The sequence below is a fragment of the Cynocephalus volans genome, chromosome 10 (assembly GCF_027409185.1).
Source record: "Cynocephalus volans isolate mCynVol1 chromosome 10, mCynVol1.pri, whole genome shotgun sequence".
Lineage (NCBI taxonomy): Eukaryota > Metazoa > Chordata > Mammalia > Dermoptera > Cynocephalidae > Cynocephalus > Cynocephalus volans.
In genome coordinates, this window is record NC_084469.1 from 83485917 (window position 1) to 83511832 (window position 25916).

At 40.2% G+C, this 25916-nt stretch overlaps 1 protein-coding gene across 1 annotated transcript; it reads left to right on the top strand.

Moving 5' to 3' along the window:
* Positions 1–3296: 3296 nt before the first annotated feature.
* DNAJA2 (DnaJ heat shock protein family (Hsp40) member A2) lies at positions 3297–17803 on the top strand. The gene is made up of 9 exons (XM_063112361.1): positions 3297–3511; positions 5057–5116; positions 5435–5658; positions 8447–8527; positions 8787–8920; positions 10622–10818; positions 14754–14898; positions 15029–15156; positions 15894–17803. Exons 1-9 carry the CDS (start codon positions 3434–3436, stop codon positions 16083–16085), a joined length of 1239 nt encoding a protein of 412 aa, XP_062968431.1. The 5' UTR covers positions 3297–3433; the 3' UTR covers positions 16086–17803.
* The last annotated feature ends 8113 nt before the right edge of the window (positions 17804–25916 follow it).

Below are 25916 nucleotides of genomic sequence, written 5' to 3' on the forward strand. Positions count from 1 at the left end.
GAATGAATGTATAGACATATTTTCTCCACTATCTTTTCCCACACAAATGGTTAGACAGCTAAACTGAGCCAGTCATTTTCTCTGTTTACTATACCATTGCAATGAGATAAGCAAATTGAACCTTTATAATATGCAGGTTAATATGGCAGGGTTTGACATGACAGGGTTTGAAGGCTAGCAGTGGGGCTAGAGCACCGTATACAATCATGCCGTCCCATAACTAAATAATCTAGCTTAGGCAACAGAAGGAATTCAGAGATTATCCAGTGATCCAAACCCCACAATTTTTTTTTCTTTTGCAGAATCCCCACAATTTTTTCTTCCCAGAGTACCAACCATCATCAATTCTGTGGCCCTGACATCCTCATAACAAGAACCATTAGCACCTTCTTCTGTAGCCCAGAAAAAACATTTTAACTAGTATCACCTACTCTGTACATTCAAAACTAGTTACACGCAGAAAGCAAAACTACTTTCTGAACTGCCTGAATGATACACATGCAGGGTTGTCTATACAGTAATGGATTACATGATTCTGTACTCAGTTACTTGTGAACAGCATGAATGGCCTTCAAAAATACTGTAGTTTATATACTCCCTCCTAGTTCTTACCCACCTCCTCCCCCACCCCATACCCACACGTTACACAGCATACCAAATCAAAATAAAGGGATCAAACTATATATTCCTGGCAGAAATCTGAAATCACTCCAGCCTCAAACTTTAAATCATTTGCCTAGTAAAAGCAGCCCTCAGATACACAATGACTCAGCATTTTACGGCCTGAGACATGAAATGAGATAAACTTCTTTTTCCCTTCATAGCATTAGCTAAATATAGAGCTCAATAGAATAAATGCGCTACCTCAAAAACACAAAGTCAGTGGCTGAAATGTTACAATGCTTAAAATTTACTCAGATTTGTGATGACAGAGGAGACCATGTGTCAGTTGAAGCACACAGAGCTGTTCTGAAATAATTTGTTGACTCATAAAATTAGCACGTAATGCTGACTACAATTAAAACTTAGAAATGGAGAAAATATTGTAAATAAATGAGACTAAGATTTAAAAATAGGAACAGTGGTTACTGGTTTAGAGTTGGGTAAATTTTTTTACCTTAGAGCTAGGGAGGGAATTTACCCAACTACTCTTCACTAGAATATCAGAAGCTAAAATTGATCTAAGTGAGAATTTTTTTCCCCTTCCAAAAAAAAATTTTTTTTTTAGTAAAACTGAAATAGGAAAGTCTAGCTCTTGTCAACTGTTCATGGGCAGAAAGAAAATAAGATAAACTTAATGAAGGTTGCAATAAAGCCAGTATTCAGTTCATATTCTCATGCGGAGCAGGAACTGACAGAGAAATTACAAAAAAGAAAGTGGTAATTGGCAGACAGAGAGATCTAGGGAGATGAGATCATGAAAAGGGACTGAGGGGGCTTCCACAGAAGTAATGGAGGAAGCCGGGGAATCCCGCTAGAAAGCCAGGAAATTAAATGAATAAAGACAAAGAATAGGGAGGTGGAGACAGCCTGAAGGCAAACGGGCCAAAAATAGTAACTAATAATTAATTTTAGCTCCTGCCCTAAGTATGCATTAATTCTTTTAATCCTCAAACAAGCTAATGATATAAATATTATTAAATCCCCATTTTACACATGGGGAAACTGCCTCAGAAAAGTTAAGTAAATTGCTGAAGGTCACATTGTTAATAAATGGCAGAGCCAGGTTACCAACCCAATCTAACTTCATCACAACTTTATACTTCCTCTTATGAACATCTGAAAATGTGAAAAGGAAGTGGAGAAATGGTATAAAATAGCAGTACATGAGGAGAGAAAGTTGATGGTCATCATTTAAACGGTAATGATGCATTCATGCATTTGAATTATTGAGACCTTTACTGCATGCAAAGCCAGACCCTGTGACATAGAAGAGTGAATCTTCCTTTAGAGAGAAACCTACAGCTTATCATGTCACAAGGAGACAACAGTGTTGACCAGGTGGTGGATTCAAGGAGGATTTCACAGATGGAGTAGCATTTCAGATAGGATTTGAGTAAAAGGGAGTTTGGTGGAAGGATTATCATGACTTCTCATCAATGACTCCCTTGGGTTTCCAGGCTAAATTTCAAAGTCCTTGGCATGGCACTCATGGCCCTCCATAACTAGGTCAGGGGAAATGCTAAGGAATAAAGATTGTCCTGTGATGCTTATGCTGAAGTCTGCGCTACCAGTTCAGGTTCCAAGGGATCAGACATCTTATTTTTCTGTCTCCACAAACTGTAAATGGACTAAAAGCAGGCACTTTTGTAGCACTCCTCTCCCCCAGCCCAGGCTTCTGTACATTGTACAGCACGAGGCAGATGAACAGCATTTTCCGAGCTAAACTTAAGCGAATGTAAATCAACTGGCATCAACTACCAGATGACTGTGCACGCAGCCTGACTGCCTTACAACATCTAGACGTCTGGTATTGGCTAATTTTAAAGCTATCAAGTAAGAAACAAACCCATGATCCAGATGCAAACTGTGAAGCTTGGTTTGGATCTGGACGCCACAAACCAATTGTAAAAGGACATGGGACAGTTAGGAAAATCTAAACAGGGACCGGGAATTAGATTAAGTAATTGTTAATTTCGTTAAATGTGATAATATGATGATGTCTTTAAAAGTCATGTTAGATATATACTTAGGGTATTTATGAATGAAATGATTTCCCTTAAAATAGGAGAGGTCAGTAAGCGGGGGAGGAGGAACAGGTGAAGCCAAATTTGTAAACTGTAGCTAACAGTCTTCGTGGCCATAAAAAATTACTTTTGGTGAATGTTCGAGAATTACCATAATATAAAAATACAACACACACACACACATACACACACCCCAGGCGCTGTTTTTCCTCGTAAGCCCGGAGGGAACCAGACCCAGAGGGTCCACGGGCGTCCGGGACTCTGAGGACGACCTCTGCGAGCCGGGCGAGCCTCCAGCGGGAGCCCGCACCGCTTTTCCTTCCCGCCAGACTCAAAGGTAACCGAGGGGGCAGCGTCGGCCTCTCCGTCCCCTCAGCGCTCAGTGCGGCTTGAAACGCGCGGCCCCCGCAATAAACGCCTTTCGGAGTGAGCTGAATTCCTGGAGAGCGCCGTAGAGTTCTTCCACACTTTCTACGTCGGACCGCCCGGCGGCCCAGACCCTCAGGAGAAGCCCGCACGTGGTCCGCTCCCCACCCTCCGCCCCAACGGCAGCACCCCGAGCGCTCTGGGGCGGGCTCCGAGCAATGACGTCACGGCGCGCCGTGCGCCGGGTCAAGGTTTAGCCCCGCCCCGTTTCCCCCTCGCTGTCTCCCTGGGCCTGCGCTGCTGCCGACGCCGCTTGTGGGCCCGGCTCCTGTGAGTCCGCTCCGCTGCCTTCCTTCCTGAGAGCTGCCCGGCCGGCCGCCATGGCGAACGTGGCCGACACGAAGCTGTACGACATCCTGGGCGTCCCGCCCGGCGCTAGCGAGAATGAGCTGAAGAAGGTAAGGGGCGGGCTGGGTAGGGTGTGAGGAGCGCGGGGCCTGCGCGGCTGGAGTGGCCAGGCCACGGAACGGAGCGGCCCGCGAGCCGGAGCCGGCCCCAGCCGCGGCAGGCCCAGGCTCGGGGGCTTCGGCGGCGTGACCGCTCTCACCTGTGCCGCGCACTTCGGCCTCTGCTGACCTTGGGCCGCCGGCTCCGCCCGCTCGCAGATGCAGCAAATAAAATTCCCCCCTGCGCAAATACGACGAAAACCCTTCCTTCCTCCCTCCCCCGTCAAGCGCCGGAGGCCGGGTGCTCCCGGGCGGCAGCAGCAGCAGCCCCGTCGGGCCTTCCCCGCGCCGAGGTCACCACCCCGGAAAAACAGGTTGGACCGAGATGCCCAGCACATCCCGGCTCCGGGAGAGAAGCTGTCTTCGCCGCGAACGTCGGCGCCGGGTCTAGGGCCCCTCGGGGTGGAGCGGCGGGAAGGTTGAGGCCCCTGCCGGTTGTCTCCGGTCAGTTGGGGATGTTTCCAGGGAGTCGCGGCCGCCGGCTGCGGGAGCTCCTCCCTCTCTTCCTCCTTTGCCCATTGACCCTGCGGTAGCGTGGGTCCTAGCGTGGGTGCATTGTTCTGTGGGCAGGTAATCTAAATGTTCTGTACCTGCTCCAGGAATAAGTGGTCCCGGCCAAACACCAGAGTATATACGCTAAAAATAAATAGAAGGCCTTATTGTCGCCCTTTGCAATCCTGCGAAATCTTCCGTCTCAGAATTTCAAAGTACTTGAGGCATTTAACTAAGCCTCACAGAATCTTCACGGGGCCTAGAGTGTCCGGATTTGTAAGCTGAGAAAAATGAGAATGCTTCTTAGGCAGTGGGACGGGTACAGTAGAGAGTAAAATGGACTTCCTGTTACCTTACCGGAAATGCTAGTCTATTATATAATTCATGAGTCTGTGTGAATGTAAGACATAAGTGCTGTATGTCCCACCCACCTAGTTGAGAGTGTATGCAACTTCACTTCGACCGAGGTCACTGTAGACCCCAGTAACCCACCGTGTACAAATAAAACACCTAAAGACACTACCTAGAACCTTCTCTTGTTTTTTTCCTGATGTTACACTTAGAGGGAAGGCAGGACTCATCACGAGCAGGGATTCTTATCTTAGTTTATTTTTTAGTAATGTTTGGCCGTCTGTTAAGCTTAATAATGATTTCTCTTTAATTTATTGAAGTCTTCATGGTCTGGTTACAGGCCATGAAAAACATTTGACAGTAGTGAAAATATGGAATAATGTTTCCATATCTTGTTTTTCTCCGTGCCATTGTTTGTGGTATTTACTTCAGTATAATCTATTTTCAAGTATAACTACTGTCTACTTTGTTGTATTATATTGAGTAAACGATATTGAGATGGAAAATGCCAAGCAATCCCAGTGAATAGAAGATATTTTTGGAAGATTACGACTTTAGAACATTGCTTCTCAGAAAAGTGGATATTTAGTTAGTTATAACAAATCTTCAAACTAGTGTTTGTTTATAATCCTTTTTTAAAACTCTTTTTTGAAGGCATACAGAAAGTTAGCCAAGGAATACCATCCTGATAAGAATCCAAATGCTGGAGACAAAGTAAGTGATTTGAAACTTTTTTTTATTCCTCGTGTTTTAGTTTTAGACTTAAATTGCTCTCTTTGAAAAGAGAATTATTTGTAGGATAAATTAATCTATGCCCTTAAACGAAATTTTTCTGTTAAGAGTATTTTAGTTGTGAAGCAGGAATACTAACATTCTGAGCAGTAAGTAGTAGGTGATGAATAGGACCAGAATCAAACTAAAGTTAACTTAAAGCTTTTATTAAATTAAGTGGATCCTGGATTTCTATAAGCTTTCCTTACTCTGCTATTTGAAAATCCAATTGTTTTTTTTTTTTTTACTTTTTCTTTATAGTTTAAAGAAATAAGTTTTGCATATGAAGTACTATCAAATCCTGAGAAGCGTGAATTATATGACAGATATGGAGAACAAGGTCTTCGGGAAGGTAGCGGTGGAGGAGGTGGCATGGATGATATTTTCTCTCACATTTTTGGTGGGGGATTGTTCGGCTTCATGGGCAATCAGAGTAGAAGTCGAAATGGCAGAAGAAGAGGAGAGGACATGATGCATCCACTCAAGTGAATATCTTTTTCTTTTTTAAAAAAATATTAAGTACTGTACTTTTCTTCAAGAGATAATACTCAGTAGAGAAGAAAACGTATCATAGAATGTTCATCAGAAAAAAAAATCTCTCGTTTGCTTTACTGTCTTCATTGGGTGACTAAATAGAATTTGATAATCTGAACGTTTGTATTTTACTCAGATCTTACACTGAGTAGGAAGATGGTTTTGTTATATGTTTCTAAGGCCACTCGTTATATGATTTAAAATTTCAAGTATGAAAATTATTTTCTTTGAAGTATTTAAATATTCCAAATTGCTTTTTACTTTAAAACTGACAGTGACTATTTACCTACTTTGTTTACATGTTATAGTCCTTCATTACTTGATCCTCAGTGTGAACTCTCCTGAATTGGTTTCCATGGAGCTTGCTGGCTTCCAGACTGACATTAACCTGCCAACATATGAATGGTGTTTGACCTTGATCTTAGACTGCAAATCGACAAGCCCTCTACGATATGAAAATAGTTATTTTACTTTGCAAAATTTGCGAGGTCGTTTATCCCGTTAATTTTTTCACAAATAGTGGTTTTACTAGCAAATGCCAGAAACCAAAATTCCCTCTCCCCATCTCTAGTGTCCTTAGGTTTGTTCTGTCCTTTTGAAAGTTCCACAAATTATTGTGGTCTCATATTTTTCTTTTACGGGAAAAGTTTAAAAAGTAAATAGGCTCAAGAGAGTGCTTGCTTATAGTTTTTCATGTTCTTTTAAAAAGTGCTTTATATTGCACAATAAATGCAGTTTTCTTTTAACAGTATTTAAAACGTTCCTGTTGTTACAGACATTTTATTTTGGGTGGCTTTATATAATGTCCCATTCCATGATTCATTTAGTCATTTGCCTTTTACATAGGATGTTGCCAGATTTTTTTCTATAATAAATAGTGCTGCTATTGAATATCGTTATATACAGCTTTGTTTCTCTTTGGCAGAGATTCCCAGGCAGGCATCAGTGTTTTGAGGCTGAAACATACAACTAAAATTCCTTGTAGAGGGATTGTGCCAGTTTAGACCCCACTGGTGGAGTATGCCAGCTTTGCCAGACTATTACCCACATTTTTTCTTCCTTGGCCATATTTGTTGAAATGTAAATTTTTCTGGCTTCTAAATAGTGAGTTTGCATACTCTTTGTTATTTAACATGTAGGGCAAAAAGGACCTTACCTTTTTGTTTTCTTTAAATAATTTGGTTAAAGGTTCTTATGAGGAATATAAAAGATAGATGCAACCAAGTGCTTTTGTCTGACTAAGACGTAGATATGTCATTATTTGGAAGTGTCATTGGTAGTATTTTGCCCGTAAGTGTGTTATTCTTATATTGCCTACAATGTATAAAAGTTTTAGCTTAAAGTAATTTTGAGAAAGTTTGACTACTACAAAATAGTATGGATGCTTTTTGTAAAATACTTTTAACTATTTTTTGTTCCTCTGACTCTTAGGATTTTAAAGCAGATCCTTACTACTAAGGGAGATTCAAAAATACAAGAGGGTAAAACCAAATTATTAAATGCATTGCTGCCAAATCCTAAATGAATAACACTTATGAGACACACATTGATTTTTTTTTTTTTTTTTTTGAGGTTATTTTGAAAACTGGTCCTGTAATATAAATATGCTGTGTATGAATAAAAGTGACTTGGGTTTTATTAGGGGTTGGTTGGTTGGTTTGGCAGCTGGCTAGTACAGGGACCAAACACTGGGTCTTGGTGTTATCTGGATAACAGGCTTTTTTTTTGGCTGGCCAGTATGGGGATTCAAACCCTTGACCTTGGTGTTATAATACCATGCTCTCCAACCAACTGAGCTAACTGGCCAGCCCAGGATAATAGGCTTTTTACTCGGCTTTTTGAGTAAAAGACCCTTTTGAGAACTCCATCTTAGATCTATAGTCTTGGTGGGGCTCCCTGGGAACAGTACAGCTTCCCAATACAGGTAATAAAATAGATGATCTGGTTTTTATTGTTTGTTTTTGGTGGCTGGCCAGTATAGGGATGGAACCCTGGACCTTGGTGTTATCAACACAATGTTCTGACCAACTAAACTAACCGGCCGGTCCTCTGAAAATTTAGTAAAACTTTTTCAGACATACATTTTTGCTTATGATTTAGTGGGTTTCCAGAACCTCTAAAACTTGTAGGATTGTATGCTATCTGTTGAAAACCTGTTCTTTCCCTCTTTTTTCTTAGAGACACATGCAATCTCAGTGGTCCCACCTTAGCTGTAATATAACTTAGTAGCCTTCCTAAATTATCCACAGGTGTAGCAGAGCTTTGTAGTAGAGCAGAGCATGGACTCTGGAGCCAGACACTTATGTGATCTCGGACAAGTTACTTAACCTCTTGGTGCCTCAGTTGTACCATGTAAAAATGGGGATGATAATTGTACTTCTTTAAAAGGGTTGTGATGAGGAGTTACTTAGGTGGAAGGCTTGTGCTCAAGGCCAGAAAAAGGTTGTGATGCTTGAGTTTGTGTAGTCATTAGCTGTATCAGAAATTGCAGCACAGCAAATTGATGGCCTGATGCTATAGGTTCTGGCTTTGAGCACCATATGTACTGTCCATAGCCATAAAATCTTTGGGCTAATTTGAGACACAAAATAAAACCTCAGTCAGTTGATTTAGTGTGAGGTGTTTTTTAATTCATTGTTTAAAAGGTTATGGTGGAGTTTGCTATATCAGCTGTCATTTATATCATGTATTTAAGAAAACTTGGCAAAATTTGGTTGAGCCTGATTCTTTTCTCCTCAGAGTGTCTTTAGAAGATCTATATAATGGCAAGACAACCAAACTACAACTTAGCAAGAATGTACTCTGTAGTACATGCAGCGGGTAAGTGTGTATTCTGGTGTATGCAGTACATTTTGTCTGTTCTTTCAGTGGCATGCTAAACGTATATACCAGATAAAAAATTATTCATGACTGAAAACTTTACTACTCAACAGGACATTCTCTGATACCTCTGAAAATCAGTTTAAACATTAGTTATTGGGGGGGTGGAGATGAAGGTGAAAAGCTCAGTTCCTGTTTGTCATGGCTTATTGGAATGGTCTTTGGGCAAATATCTAATTTATACTTTTGCTTTCTTTAGCCAAGGTGGAAAGTCTGGAGCTGTTCAGAAGTGTAGTGCTTGTCGGGGTCGAGGTGTACGCATCATGATCAGACAGCTGGCTCCTGGAATGGTACAGCAGATGCAGTCTGTGTGCTCTGATTGTAATGGAGAAGGTATGCGTGCTAATACTTTCTGCTTTTATGTTGGAATGGATTGGGAATGCAGAAAATGGAGAGGTGTACAAGTTTTTTTTCAAAGTGTATTTGTGTTTTCTTATTAAAGAAAAGGTAGAGTTCTAAAAAAAAGTGTGAAAATAATTATTCCATTATGCATAGGCCCAGTGAACACAGATAAACAGTAAATTTATATGATGTTTAGTTAAAGGGTGGTCTTTAATTCCAAAAAGATGGGCGAGATGATTATTTGTCCCTTTGTATTTCAAAACGTTATATTTGACAAAGAATGAGACAGCAAATTAGTTATTCTGGTAAGTGGAGGATTTTACTGAAGCTTTAGTTAGCTTTTGAGGATGGATATTAAGATCGAAGCTCTTTTCACAGAAGTGAATATTTTAGGTTTTGTGGGCCAGATAGTTTCTGTCACAGCTACTTACCTCTGTCCTTTTAGTGCTTTTATAGCCACAGACAGTATGTAAACAAATGGGCATGGCTGTGTTCCAATAAAGCTTTATTTATAAAAACAAGTAGCTTTCCCATTTGGCCTTCAGTAGACCCTGTGCTGAAATAGTGCTGTCCAATAGAATTGTTTCCTGCAAGGATGGAAAATGCTCTGTATCTGCAGTGTCAGTATGGTAGCCACTAGCCACCTTTGGCTATTGAGTATTTGAATGGTGGTTAGTGTGACCAAGGAATTGAATTTTTAGTTTTAATGAATTTTAACTGAAATAGCAACTTGTGGCTACTGGCTACCATATTGAACTGTATAGTTCTAGGGCATTCTTTCCAAATTGGTCTTAGAAGTATCATGATAATTTTGAGAAGCTGCATATTCTCCTCCTGAAGAGTCTCTGTGCAATTTTACCTTCTTAAAGTTGCTAGTAATTTCAAATATCAAGAAACCAAAATTGATTGAAATCTTTTCCCATGTACCATTACTATTTTGAGGAACTGGTGTTTCGCAGGACATGCTTTGCAGCAGCACTTCTATAAAAACAGTCCCACAAATCATCATTTATACACATCTTCTAAGCATTAAAATGTGCCAGTAATCAGCCATTAGAAAATGATGATTTTTTCACACTATACTATGTACAAGTTCAGTTTTACTTAATTATATCATAATCAAATATTTTAGAAGAACATATTGGAGAGAAAAGCTGTGTTCTAAACATGGTACAGAGATAGATATTCAGTGACCACTAAAATTCAGTCGTCTCTCGTTGTTGGAAATTCTCAGTGATAGTGTACCTAAATAAAAGGAAGATCCATAGTAGGACATCTGAGCAGGGTTTAGTGTATGAAATAAACAAACTCCAGTGCCAATGGTAAGTTGAATAATGAGCCATAAAGGATATTTAAATTTTTATTTGGATAGTCTCTGTCTATTGTTAAACTTATTTGAAACTAGAACTGAAAGTAAAACCTTTTTCTAAAGAAGCAGTGATATTAAGCTGTAGCATCTGACCACCCATTTTTGTTTCCCTGATCCTTAGGCTTTGTTTTAACTTTAGGAAGTAGAGTCAGAAGCCAAGAAAGTGTTAAAATACATTACACTCTGAAATAATGGGTAGCTAGGTCCTTCAGATAGCAAGTTCAGAAAATGTATTTAGTGAATAAGGGCATTATCAAAACCTGTCTTACTTAGGAGTGCAGTATAGTACTCTTGTCGAAAGTTTGAATGACCTCTCTTTCCAGGAGAGGTAATTAATGAAAAGGACCGTTGTAAAAAATGTGAAGGGAAGAAGGTGATTAAAGAAGTCAAGATTCTTGAAGTCCACGTAGATAAAGGCATGAAACATGGACAGAGAATTACATTCACTGGGGAAGCAGACCAGGCCCCAGGAGTGGAACCAGGAGACATTGTTCTTTTGCTACAGGAGAAAGAACATGAGGTAATTTCCTTTTTGTTTGTTTTATTTTTGTCTCTGTATTTTTTTTTTATTCAGAAGTGGGTCTTGCTTGTGAGAACTAGGTTAGATTTGTTTGTGTTCCCTGGAACAAACATCGAGCATAGATGAAGTTGTTAAGGGAGCATTCACTGAGTTCATTCACTGAGTAAGTGAGCATGGCTTACTTGCACAAGAACTGACTTGTGTAAGTAAGAGCAATAAGGCAGGTGCAGTCAAAAGCACTGTAGGATTCAGTATTAGTCTCAGCTTTGACCATTGACTATCACTGTAACCATTAAGTAATCCTGTTGTCTCTGTATCTCAGTTTCCTTGTTTGGGAAAATAAAGGCATTAGACCAGTGATCTGAGGCAGCTTCTTCTTTAACTGTGAAACTCCTTTGATGGGTGGTTAGTGTACAGACCTTTAGTCCTCAGTGCAGCTCTGTTGATTTGTTTTACTTATTGGGTAACCAGGTGAGCTTTCTTTGAAAGAAAGGGTTTTGGAGTTAAAATTTATTTTTGATTTCCACTTGAATATGTATTGTATCTCTTAATGTATAGGCAGAGTGAACTTGTCTAACAGTGTAGTCAAGTGTATGTTATTTTGATTATACCATTGCACCTATTTTTTTAAATGTCCTATATAGTATAGGGTAGATCTTTATTTTACAAAGAATATATCAGGTTGGTTGGTTAACTCAGTTGGTTAGAGTGTGGTGCTGATAACACCAAGGTCTAGGGTTCGATCCCTGTACTGGCCAGCTGCAAAAAAAATAAATAAATAATATATTGAGTCATTCATAAAACGCCCCTTCAGTAATCACCCAAATTCTTGAATGTAGAAGCATTTGACAGGATTCTGGCTTTGTACCTGATCACACTTACTCAGGAGTTCCTCTGAAGGTCTTTACATTACAGATTAAACACCTTTTTAGTTTACACTAAAGTATTCTCCCAGTTGATCATTTTTACAATAGAGTAAATTTTTTAAATTACTTCAAGAATCCAATAGAGAACAACAAAGCCATACTGAGATTCAGAATCTGGGAATTTGATTGTATTCCATCATAAGGTTGTGACTTGTTCCCCTGGACTATCCTTTCAGGGCATACTAGTCAAATTTCATGCCTCAGTAAAGCTATGAATCATTATATATTTTGGCTCTTTGTGGATATTGCCAAACCTACACAAACAGCAAGGGTCTCCTACATTGCTAAAAAATGAGAGAGGTTTCTAGAATTCTGCTTTAGGGTCTTAGAGGTTTAAATATTTGTCACTCTTATAAGATTCTCTGTTGGCATTTAGCTACTTTATTTATTCGGTCTTGCCTTTTGGGCATATAGGTAGATTACAAGAGGCAGAAAGATAGCTAAATAATTGAGATGTTTATAGTCTGCTTGGGTGTAGATTAAACTGTATTGTAAAATGGTACCAACAATGCCTGGGTATTTTCATTGATAGAATCACTGGAGAATTTGGGGTCAGTTATCAAATGATGCCTGGCAGTGCAGCAGCATGAGAATAGTGAGGAAGTTAAGTAATCTTATTTGGAGGAGAGAAGATGATGGTTTTCAGTTTGGGCCATGTCAAACTGATGGTGAAACCTTTTTTACCTCTAAGTTTAGTCTTTAATGTTGCTGTATAATTAAATTTGGATTTTAAAAGTAGATCACTGGATTTGAAGGCAAGGGACTTGAGTTCTGGCTCCCATTTACTAGCTTTGGCCTCCCTGGGCTTGGCTTTGCTTACCAAAAACACAGATAGTCCTCCCTCAGGAAGAATATTGTAGAATCAAATGAGATTGTGAAGTAAGCTTTCTTGGGGCCGTGGGGAGGTGTTTGGAAGTAAGTCACCTCTTAAAATTGTCAGCAACAGTGAAATTGCGTGGATTGCATGAAACTCCAACAGAAAGCAGATGTAAAACTAGTTGTCTGAAGTAGAAAATAGAAGGTGGTAAAGGTTGGAATTGGAAAGGTTGTCCAGCTTCTTCTTGGTTTTGTTATGACCAGTAAAGTAAATTTAAGCCAAACATGAGATTTAGATATCTTGTTTAATTAATGCCACTGAAAACGTTCTGAATCTTCTGAGGAAAACTAGAATAGTTTGAAGTGTAGAACATGGAGCTAGTTCATGAAAAACTTTGTAGTTATTTTATTTTGGGCTTTTTTCACATACTCCCAACACTTGTGCTTAAGAAATTGATCCCATAATGAGATTAGGGTGGGTGCTGTAGCTGAAACAGTATAAATCTTCAGTATAACAATATATACTGAAGGTATAAGATATATTCAGTTCTGAGAGTATTCATCTTCTTGCCATATACTTTTCAGTATTGCAAGTGTGTGTGTTTTTGGTGGTCTGGCTACTATATTGTGTTTGTACAGCACAGCACCATAGTTTCTGGTAATGTTAAGTCCCTGTTCTATAATCTATTCTTTTGTTTTTCAGAAATTATTATGATTTTAAGTGTTTTACTGTCTGGTGCTTGGTAGTCTGTCCTCATTAATCTTCTTTTTCAGAAATTCTCTGGCATTCTTACTTGTTAATGTTTCTGTTTAAACTTAAGCAGCAAATTGTCTAGCCCTCCACCACCACCAAAACAGCCACCACCACTCTGATATAATAATTCCTACTTCTAATACAGCTTTAACCAAAGGATATATGTTAAAAGATGTTTCTTGAAACACTGGTGTTCAGAAACACTGGCATTTTACAATATACATAGCATTTAAAAAGCATTGAAAAATCCTACAAACAAACCAAAGAAAAAAAGTCCAACAAAGAAACCTTGTTGCTGTCATTGTAAGGAACACTTGAGTTAAGTCAATATTATACATTCATTGGTTCGCAAACTTTAGCAAATATTAGAATCACCTGGAGGGCTTTTTAAAGTTACAGATTGCCTGTCCCACCTTCATAGTTTCTAGCAGTAGGTATGGAGAGGGTTTCGAGAATGTGTGTTTCTAACAAGTTTCCTGGTGCTGCTGAAGCCAGTTTTGAGTGCTGAGGTCCAGAACCACTCATTAAGATAATAGTTTAACTTTCATGGGTGAATTTAGAATAATTTAGGGAAAGAGCCTATCTTTCAGATTTCCTCTAAATGAACCAGATTTCCTCTAAGTGAATCAGCCAGGATTGTTCTTTAGAAGACTGAATAATGTATTGAAAAAAAATCCAGCTGACCTTTCAGTGCAGTTTATTTTGTTTCATCTTAAATTTCAAAAGTTAAGAGTAGATATGTGTAAATTCTCCTAAGCAAAAATTGCAAGTTTAGAATGTGAAACTGGATGTATTTTTTTCTACACATTGAAAGCTCAGATATTCTTTGTGCTTACTCAATAACCTTTGCATTATCTAGTCCATAGACATATAGTGCAATATTGAATAAGCCAGCGTTGGGATTTGCTGTTTAATTTACATTTATCTAAGTAAGTTTTGAATTTTAGCAGAGATAAAACTTGTTTGTACATTCAGGAAACATGGTGTTGAGCCCCTTGACTTTACTGACTGAACATTACTGGTTGAGTTTTTTATGTTGAACTTGGACCCTCCCCTTCCCCTATTAAGATTATGCCTGGGTGACACTCCAGGATGAGCCTGTTCTACAGAAACCCCCTAGGCTTTCTGTAGCTTTTTGTCCAGAGTCAGAAAGTGGGCCATAATTCCAGAACATACCGGGTTCTCTTTTTGGAGTTTCAGCTCTGTGGCTTTTATATGTCATTTCTTCCAGTTCCTTCCTAATAGAAGTTTCTAGCATATTACTTGGTAATAGCTAGCTTTCCTAATATTAATTTAGGGAATTAGGGACAGTGGCACTTTGGTTTCTGCAGTGAATAGTAGAATTAAGGTTTTGAAATTGATAGAAGGAACATAGTACAACAGGGTATGACTCCTTAATTTTTAAAAAAAATTGTGTTTCTTATGTGCTTTATCTATAGGTGTTTCAGAGAGATGGGAATGATTTGCACATGACATATAAGATAGGACTTGTTGAAGCTCTATGTGGATTTCAGTTCACATTTAAGCACCTTGATGGACGTCAGATTGTGGTGAAATACCCTCCTGGCAAAGTAATTGAACCAGGTAAATCTTGGTTTTATCTGATCCAGGTCCATGTGTTCTTATATGTAATTTTTTATAGTGGGTAACTCTCAATACTGTTGAACACCTTTCTTTGGTCAAATTTTTAATTGTTTCTTTTTTTACTCAATAGGATGTGTTCGTGTAGTTCGAGGGGAAGGAATGCCACAGTATCGTAATCCCTTTGAAAAAGGTGATCTTTACATAAAGTTTGATGTGCAGTTTCCTGAAAACAACTGGATCAACCCAGATAAGCTTTCTGTAAGTGTTGTGTTTTGGTTTTTTTTTGTTTGTTTGTTTGTTTGTTTTTTTGGTTTGTGTGTTTTTTGGTGGCTGGCTGGTAAGGAGATCCAAACCCTTGACCTTGGTATTATCAACACTGTGCTCTAACCAACTGACCTAACCTCTGTAAGTGTTTTTTAATTTAAGGAACAAATGACTGAAAATTCAATAGTCTTGTTACTTTATCACCTTCAGTTTGTTTTGGGTCCTAAAATTAGATCACACAATCTAAGTTTTTACCTTTTTAATATTTGCGTGATTGATGGGTTTTCCTGGTTGTTATAAAAGGGAGAATTGTTGGTGTAAGTGTTTATGGGGCTAAGCAGAGAATTGTGAAGGAGTAAAGCAGACTGGGTATGAGGTGGTGTTGGGAGGAGTGGGACTCCCTGGAGTGCAGAGTCCTCACCCCTGTTTGCATCATCAGCTGGTGTTCCATGCAGGATTCAGGAAAGCATGTCTGGTGTGAAATTTTCCAATGTTTAAATGTTGGCAACTAAATCCATTTTTTTTTTTGTTTTTGAAGCGATAGATGAGTTGCATAAAAGAAGTCTGTAGATTTGGCCTATGGGGCATCAGTTTGTGATCTCTGACTTAAAAGTGCAAAGGCCAGTCACTTTGATGTTTTAACTCTCAAAGAAGCATATTCCTGGATTGTATCAAAAGGGAAGTTGATAAAAATATTGCAGCTAACCTTATTTTTGTTTGTTTTAATGAAGGAACTAGAAGATCTTCTGCCATCTAGACCAGAAGTTCCTAATGTAATTGGAGAAACAGAGGAGGTAGAGCTTCAGGAATTTGATAGCACTCGAGGCTCTGGAGGTGGTCAGAGGCGTGAAGCCTATAATGATAGCTCTGATGAAGAAAGCAGCAGCCATCATGGACCTGGAGTGCAGTGTGCCCATCAGTAAACTCTGCAGACAAATTGCACAAGTGGATTTTCTTTCCACATTTGCCTGATATGTTCTCAGCGATCTAGCTGGAGTGTCTGATCAATCCAGATGAACTGATGGACATCTGTTGGTCTATGTGTAACTTTTACAATTGGTATAGTATCTACAGAGTGTATAATTTAAACTAACCACAAAGCTTTACATCTTCATTTCGACTGTTCTGTAGCAGAATAAAGCACTTGAAAGGAAACAAGACTCCCTTTCACACATGGGTTATAAGTTTCAGTCCTGGTATCTGTGCTTGATTTTTATCAGTTTTGTGTAGATTTTATGTTTCATGTTTTAAATTCAAATCCCACATTGTAAAGTTTGTACAATTTGTCTTGAAGCTTTGTGTTTGGCTGCACCTGCATAAGCTGCTACAAATAGAATAAAGAATTTCATAGCCTGTATCTATCATTTAGATGCATGGGAAAAAATGGGCTTTGCACACAATGGGTTTGGAGCTGACTAGGAACAATGGAAAAAATTACATTAGCTGTGGTGGTAAAAAATTTTTTTTTTTTTTTTTTTTTTTTTTAACCATCTTCCGAAAGGTTTCTGAAACTTGATAATAAAAAGCAGTTGGTGTAAATTATTCTTTGTGTCACATTTTTAGAAGGAAGAACATATTTTGAGCTGTAAAATATATCCTTAAACTGGAGAATATATCCTTAGTTTTGGTTCTTAAACAGCCCTTAAAAACCCATTGGTCTGAAGCTTATGCTTCAGGTACCTGCCCATTTTGTAGTTTTAAAAGAGAAAAGGTTGGTAGAAACAGGCTTTATTGGCTTCAATTGATGCTTTGTAGAGTCAAGGACATCTAAGTTATGTAACTCCTAAGTTATGATCCTAAGCATTGGGGCTAGCCCAGGCCTCTGTATCTTCCTACCACCACCCCCTTTTTAAAAAATAAGGTAACAGCAAATCAATAGTAGAACCATGTCTGCATAGAACCTGTTAAAATGCTCTGTTTTCATTAAATGTTAAGTTAAAGATGCTCTGTCTCCTTTAAGTTGAATATTTGAAATTGGGGGAAGCATTGATTACTATGTTGATTTTCTAGAATGTTTTATAGAAAAGTGAGACTCTTAGGCTTGCATGAGAAAAATCAGGTAAAACGACTATGAAAAGGATGTTGTGTTCCTCTTTCCATCTTTTTCCCCCCATCTTCTGATATTACCTTCCCACTCAGAGATTTTTTTTTTATGATTTTTATTTTGCAGCTGGCTGGTAAGGAGATCCAAACCCTTGACCTTGGTATTACTGGGTATACTCTAACCAACTCAGCTAACCAGCCAACCAAAATTAGATATTTTTAGGGCACACTTATTTGAGGGAAAAGAGACATCAGATGCACGTTTTACATTTGTAAAGGAACAAATAGAAACCAAAAACTAAAATTTTGAAATGTATTATGCCATCCCTGATTCTAAATATAATACTTGCCGTTTATTTCTAGGTCTGGAAGAACCTGAACATGTCTTGATGCTAATCAAGGCCTATGAGGTTTAAATTATTGCCCTATCCACTCTACCTCCATTGTACAAAAAATATTTTACAACAAGCCTGGGCAAGATTCAACAGCATAGTAGTTTTGTATCCAAGGTTACTTCCCCACAGCCACTTTAAGCATAAGAAATAACAGTGGTAACATAAAGTTTGTAGCCTTTCCAATAAAGGTTTATAAAACAGTTTGTTCAGTGTAGTCTTTCTTTCAATTCTACCTATCTACCCAGGTCTTTTGAGTAGCAAAGAAAACTGTTTGAAAGGGGGAGGGAAACCCTGTTAAGATCTTTTATTTCACTTGACCTACTTGTTGTACTTTGTAGAGCACCTGTCTAGAGAATAAGCATAAGTAGGGTCACCAGCACAAGAAAAATTTTCTAACAGCTTTAATGAGAGATAATTTATATACCATAAAATTTACCCTTTAAAAAATTTACTCTCAGTGGTTTTCAGTATACTCAGGTTTGTGCAATCATCACCACTATCTAATTCCAGAACATTTTCATCACTCCCCTAAAAGGAACCCTGAATCTATCAGCAGTCCCTGTCCCTTCCATTCTCTCCCCAGCCCCTGGTGCAATCACTAATGGCTAGTTGTTTCTAAATATTTGCCTATTTTGGACGTTCTGTATAAATAGGATCATAACAATATATATGGCCTTATTTGTGATGCGTTCATTTAGCATGTTTTCAAGGTTGACCCTCGTTCACAGCATTTTCACTACCTCATTTTTATTGCCAAATAATATTTTACTGCATAGATAAACCATACATTTTGTTTACCCATGTGTCATAGTAAACATGTTGGTGAACATTTTATTTTTTTCCATTTGGGGGCATTACAAATAATGCTACAAATATTGATGTACAGAAGTTTTTGTTTGGACATGTTTTCAATTCATTTGGATATGTACTTAAGAACGGAAGTGGGTTATACGATAACCATGTTTGACCTGAGGGACCTGCCAAACTTCTCCAAAGTGACCGCACAATTTTACAATTCTACTAGCAATGAAGTAGGGTTCCAGTTTTTCCATATCCTTTGTCTTCGATTATAGCCATCCTAGTGGGTATGAATTGGTTTTGATTGGCATTTCCCTGATCACTGATGTTAAGCATCTTTTCATGTGCATAACTGGCTATTTGTATGTATTTGAAGAAATTTTTTATCTGATTTCCTTTTTCTGTTGCAGGATACCATGTATTTAGTCATAATATGTGTGTAGACTCCTCTTGCCTGTACAGTTCTCATTTGCTTAACACAAGACTCCTCAAGCGATTTAATATTTGGTCAGCATAAAATCTTTAGAATGCCTTTGCCAATGTTATACATTTTATCTGATGAAGACATCCTAAAGCATAAATTTATAATGGTTGATTAATATTTTACTAACATTGATTGGTACATACTCACATCTAAGACATCTTGTGAGTTCAGTTAGTAAAAACACCAATCATAACAGGCACATCTGGAGGGCGAGTAATTTGTAATACATTATTTTGTATCATTGAAAGTCAAAGGATCTTGATCCATGGACAATCATGGGTCCAGAGATCTGTGTAACAAATTAGAGTGGGCACAAGGGCCGGCCCATGGCTCACTTGGGAGAGTGTGGTGCTGCTAACTAACACCAAGGCCATGGGTATGGATTCCTATATAGGGATGGCCAGTTAGCTCACTTGGGAGAGTGTGGTGCTGACAACACCAAGTCAAGGGTTAAGATCCCCTTACCGGCCATCTTTTAAAAAAACAAACAACAAAAAAAACAAATTAGAGTGGGCACAAAAGTAATCAGTTTATCTCTCATCAGATACTTTATTTGTCACTTGTGGTGTTGGTGTCATCCAAGGAATTTTAATTAAAATGTACAACACTGGAGATTAATTTCAGTGTTCATTATGTCATGAACACTTCAGTGTCATCTGGGTCTGGGGAAGAGGTAGAACATTGTAACTCTTCTCCGGCAACTGATACTTACTTGGGAAGCCCACATGAAGTTACTGTTCAACAATTGTTATCAATTCTTTTTTGTTTCTTTTTGTAAAGAAGTTAAACCCTAGCAGACGAGCCCCCAGCATGCACTATATCTTTAAAGTCCTTGGTTTGAACCCCTGGAAAACTAGATATGTCCACATGGACTGAATCCCTGGCCCAGGTTAGTCACCTTACTTCCCTTTGTTTGCATAAAGAGGACAGAAAAGGCAGATGATGCCAGGAGGTTTGGGGGCTTATAATGGGAACTTTCTGTATTTTTGCCACTTTTATTCAATCTCCTCTCTTTGGGTAATTGTCCTCTGGTTTTCCTCTAAAGCTAGAGGTCAGCAAACCACAGCCCATGGGCCAAATCCAACCTACCACCTGTTTTTGTTAATAAAGTTTTATTGGAATACAGCCATAGTCATTTTTTAACATATTGTCTATGCTGCCACAATAGCAGGATTGAGCAGTTGCAACAGAGGTCGTATGTTCTGCAAAGCCTAAGATATTTCTTTCTTGCTGTTTATAGGAAAAGTTTGCCCACTTCTGCTCCAGGGAACCACAACCTACTGACTCTCAGTCCTTGTGAATCAGAACCAATCCTGTAATACATCAGCTAATAAATTCCTCTTTTGTTTGAGTTGGGTTTTCTGTCACTTGGTAACCAGTTGAGTCCTACCTGACACAAGGCTGGCCCAGCGCAAATCACTTTTTCTCCGGGCATGGCTTAAAACATATACCCAGGGCAATGGCTCAGGTCCATTCCAATCGTAGATAGACAGGAATCATGTTCCTTTGATCAGAAGCTGCAACTTTTCTGTCGACTGGATCAAATATTTGAAATAGGGAGTTTCCCAGAAGATCCCAGGTAATGGCCACTATCTGGTGGTGCCTCATTTGTATGTTCAGCTACATAGATATATAGATAGATGATAAATAAAAAGATCGATGATTGATAGAGTGGAAAAGGACACATATGAAGGTGCTTCAAAAAGTCCATGGAAAGATTCGTATTATCTTTCAATTCTATTTTTCCATGAAGTTTTTGAAGTCCACTTGTTTATATATTTGGTGAGACAGCAATAGTTCTGTGGACTAACAGGCTTGGAAGGATGGAAGCTTGCTACCTCCACATCTCAGGGTGTGGACCGTGTCATAACAGCCCACCAACATCATGGAATGATCTATATATACCAGGCTCAGAGCTTAGTGTTCCACATCATATGAACACACAACCCTGTAAGGTAGAAATTATTATTGCCCCAGTTTACAGATAAGGAAGCAAAATCTCAGAGATATTAAGAAATTTCAGAAAGGTCACACGGCCAGCAAGAGAGGAAGAAGAGATTCCAGTTCAAGTTCAAACTCTAAAGCCCATGCTTTTCAATGTGATGCTGTATGACCACACCAACAATCCCTGTAAAAGCAGCAACTCTTTCTCCACACTGTCAGCAAGTACTGGCTGGAGCTCTCACTGGTCTGGTGTGGGTGATATGCCATCCTTGAGCCAATCACTGGGGTCAGGGTGAGCATGGTGCATTGATTGGTGGGGCCATTCTTACCTAAATGACAGAACCTACGCAGTGGTAGTGCCAGCATTTCCACATAGCAAGGCCTTGGGACTTAACACCAATTCTCCTCATTAAAGGATGATGGGTATGGGGTGGGGTTTCAAAGACTAGGAGCTCTGTTAATAGGTGCCAGCTATTGTTTAGGAATTGTCTACCCTGGGAGTTTTGCACTTTTGTCTTGCAAAGCTGAAACTGCTAAGTCAGAGGGCAAGGGTTTATTTTAGGAAAACAAAACACTGCCCATGGGAATTCCATAGGTGAACAGCTCCCTCTGGTGCTTAAACATTTTTCATCCAGCAGTTCCTTTTCTAGACCTTTATCTTAGGAAAGTTATGGTTCAGCAACAAGATCCAATACAAGAATGTTCACTGAAAGATTGTTTATGATTGTGAGAAATTGAAAATAATCAAACACCCCCTTAAATTTTGTTACATCCACTTAATGCATACTATGCAGTTATTAAAACACAATGTTTTTTTTTTTTTTTTAAATGTAAAGAATGTTTTGGGCCGAGCCTGTGGCGCACTTGGGAGGGTGCAGCGCTGGGAGCGCGGCGACTCTCCCAGTGGCCGCAGGTTCGGATCCTATATAGGAATGGCCGGTGCACTCACTGGCTGAGTGCCGGTCACGAAAAAGAAAAAAAAAATTTTTTTTAAATAAATAAATGTAAAGAATGTTTTATGAGGGCTGTCCTGTTAGCTCAGCTGTTTAGGGCACAGCCTTTGACATCAAGGTCAAGCATTCAGATCCACGTACAGGCCAGCTGTGGGAAAAAAAAATTATGACATGATGTTAATTATATAATAGTTGGAAATGCATTCAATATGAAGCTGTTAAAATACATGCTTGCATAATTGTTCTGATAGGATGTGCACAAAGTTGAAAATAATGGTTTTCTCTGGGTTTGAAGATTATGGGTGTGTTTAAGAATAATTTTTTAACCAAAATTTTATTGTGAAAATTTATTACAAAAATATACACGAAAGTAAAGAGAATAATGTAATAAAACTCTATATACACCCATTTCCCCTAATTCATTATCAATATTTTGCCACACTTCCTTTATTTTTTTTTTTTAACTGATCTGTTTCGTAGAGTATTTTAAAGCAAATCTCAGACATTACTAAATTTTATCCCTATATATTTCAACAAGCATCTTTAAAAAGGACATTTCTTAGGGGAAGCCCATGGCTCACTTGGGAGAGCGTGGTGCTGACAACACCGGTCATCTTTTAAAAAAAAAAATTTAAAAAGGACATTTCTTAAGTGTTTACAATGCCACTATCACACCTCGCAAAATTAACAATAAACCCTTTATTTTCTGCACTACCCAGGTTATATTCACAATTCCATGAGTAATTATCTATTCTTTTTTCTTACCTGCATTTTCTAATCTTTTAAAAAAACAAACGTATTATTAAAAAGCAACAGTTAAAGAAGTTAAAGTCCTTTGATTTAAACATTTTTTCCTGGAACACAGATTACATTTAGCTATTAAATACAAAATCTGATGGATCCAGCAATGTTCTAAAAGACAATAAGAGCTTGCAACTTTTTAGCAGTTTAATGACTCTTTAGAATTCTAAAGAATTCTTCTTAAAGACTTTCCAGCTTAAGCATTTTAAGGCAGAACAACATGGGAGAGGGAGGGGATGTGTTTGGGAGAGACAGAGATAAACAGAGATTGATTTCCATAATCAGATATTATTTAAGTACAGTGTTATCTTAAGGTGACCCTGGAGGCCCCACTCCCTGCTCAAAATCCACACTGCCTCCAACCAAACCAGCCCCAGCCTCACTTATTGCCCTAACAGAACTGGCAGTAGTTGTGGACAGCTACAGCCGTACCAACTCCTCCTTCCTGTCCTCTTTGCTAAAAAAAAAATCTGTAAGAACCCAAATGCCCCAAGGGATCACACCCTGATCACATAAGCCCCACCGTGATCACATAAGCCACACCCCATCATGGCGCTGGTTGCCCTTCTCTTCTGCATTCTCCTTCCCTCCGGCGTGAATCGCACGCCAATCAGCTCCCCCACCAAGCCCCATGCGGTATGCTAAATAGGGATTGTATTTTAAACCAATCAGCTTTCCCTTAAAGCCCTATATATATGTGTGTGTGTGTTGCCTAATAAAGCGAGCTCTCCCTGGTGGATCGTCAACTGGTGTCGACTCGTCCTTTCATTTGGTGCCGAACCCAGGGACGGAGTTCCCCTCGAGCAGCGACACTTTTCGATCGCAGTGGCATGGCAACACTTTCCGAGTTGCCCCTCGGGAACTCCGTCCCACCAGGACCGGCCTCCCTTCCACCGCTCACCACTGACGGTCCACCCTCGTCCATACTTTTCGGCGCTGGCTCCTTCCACTCACCACCGGCTCATCATTAGGTAGGCCCCCTTTCCTAAAGGGCACCAGCCCTTTTTCAGGCTACCGCAGGGAGTCTAGTCGTGATCGTCCGGTAGCCCCTAACGCCCATACCCCACCCCACCACGGTCTTCACGACCACCATAAATTCCCAAAGCCCTGGTAAACTTTTACTTTCATTTTTGGAGGTTAAAAGCCCCATTCTGTTCTCTCCTTCTCTCTTTCACCCTCTTGTCCACCACTCTCTTCTAATCTCTGTCCAATTTCCGTCTCTCTCCACTTCCCGGGTCCGGACCGACCAGAAATTCCTAGCGCTACATTTCCTTCAGGCACCGGGCTTTTGCCCTAGAGAAGTGAAGGTCTGAGTGACGACCCACACCTCCCTTCTCTCCTTCTGGTTCGTACCTGAACCTGCTGGGACTAACGTGACCTACTGGGGACGCCCTCTAGGATCCCGCTTTTCCCAACCGGCCGAAGGATCTGTCTTATCACTCATCTCTGTCCAATTTCTGTCTAAAATTCCCATTAAGAGACCAGAATGGGCACTTCCTCCTCCTCCCTAGGGGACTCTCCACTTCAATGCCTTCTGAAAAACCTCACCAACCTTTCCCTCAGGCCGGATATTAAGCCCAAACTCCTCACCAAATTCTGCACACAAGATTGGCCTTATTGTCCTTTAGATAATCAAAACACATGGCCCCCTGAAGGCACATTATATCCTAACATTCTACTCGACCTCTTTAACTATTGCCAGTGCCTAAAAAAATGGAAGGAGATCCCCTACATCGAGGCTTTTCGCCTCTTGGCTCAGAACCCCACCCTCTGCTCCTCCTGTGCTCCCTCTCAAGTCCTTTTAGCTTGTAAACCATCTTCACAGTCACCCCTCGATTCTTCCACCTTTGACCATGCTGATGAACCCCCACCCTACTGACCTCCTCCTCCCCCAGCGCCTCCAGCGTCCGCTCCTCCTCCCCTGTCATCTGCGTCACCTTCTGCACCTCCTGCGCCATCCATTCCCCCATCTTTACCCTCACCTACTCCTGACCCACTAAGCCCCCCTTTCACCCGTTCCCGAGGACCCCCCCGCCCCTTTAACAATCGCCCCACTACGTGAGGTAGCTGGGGCTGAAGGAGTAGTTAGGGTCCATGTTCCCTTTTCCCTAGCTGACCTTACAGAATTAGAAAAAAGACTAGGCTCTTTCTCTACCGACCCTACCACCTACATTAAAGAATTCCAATGGATCCTGCAGGCCTACAGCCTCACACATCATGACATCTTCATGCTCCTAGCCAATACCCTCCTCCCCGAGGAACGCCGCAGGGTCTGGGATACAGCCCAAACCCATGCCACTGACACCCATCATACCAATCCGGATCACCCGCCAGGCCCCCAAGCAGTCCCAGAACAGGAACCTAATTGGGATTGTAACACAGCCCAGGGAATCCAGGCTCGAGACCGTTTTGCCTCTTGCTTAATAATTGGCCTCAAAAAATTGGCTCGCAAGGTCATCAATTTCCAAAAAATTCAAGAAATTGTCCAAAAAAAGGAGGAAACTCCCTCCGAGTTCCTCAATAGATTAACTCAGGCCTTTCAACAATACACTAACTTAGACCCCAACTCAGAAGACGGCCGGCATGTCCTTATGACCTATTTCCTGGCCCAATCCTACCCCGACATTAAAACTAAACTTAAAAAATTAGAGCAGGGTCCTGCAACCCCTCAGACCGAAATCCTGTCAGTGGCCTTCAAGGTTTTTCATAATCGGGAGGAGGAAAAGGAACGTCGAAAACAAAAGGCCGACCACGCCAACTTCCAGATGTTGGCCCAGCTTATCAAACCCCCCGGGCGCCCTCCCACAGCCTCCACCTCTAAGCCTCCCCATGGAGCCTGCTTTAAATGTGGAAAGGAAGGGCATTGGGCAAAGGCTTGCCCCACCCCCAGGCCACCCACCACTCCTTGTCCAAAATGCAAAAAGAAGGGACATTGGGGATCTGATTGCCCCCTCACCGAAGGGTTGAGGGACCAACTGCCCCACAGTCCCCCGAACCGTGGACACCACCTATGGTGGGCCTCGCTGAGGAGGACTGACGGAGCCTTGGGCCCTTCCCGACCATCTCTATAACAAAGCAGGAGCCCAGGGTATCCATGGTTGTGGATGGCCACCCAATATCTTTCCTCCTGGACACTGGAGCCACCTTTTCGGTCTTAAGGGAATATAAAGGCCCCACCACCTCCAGCAGCTCTCCTATAGTCGGGGTAGGAGGTAAACAAATCTTTCCCCAAAAAACCCCTCTTTTAACCTGCTGCACTCAATCCGTTTTCTCCCATTCCTTTCTAGTCATGCCACAATGCCCCATCCCCTTGTTCGGTCGGGACATTCTTTCACG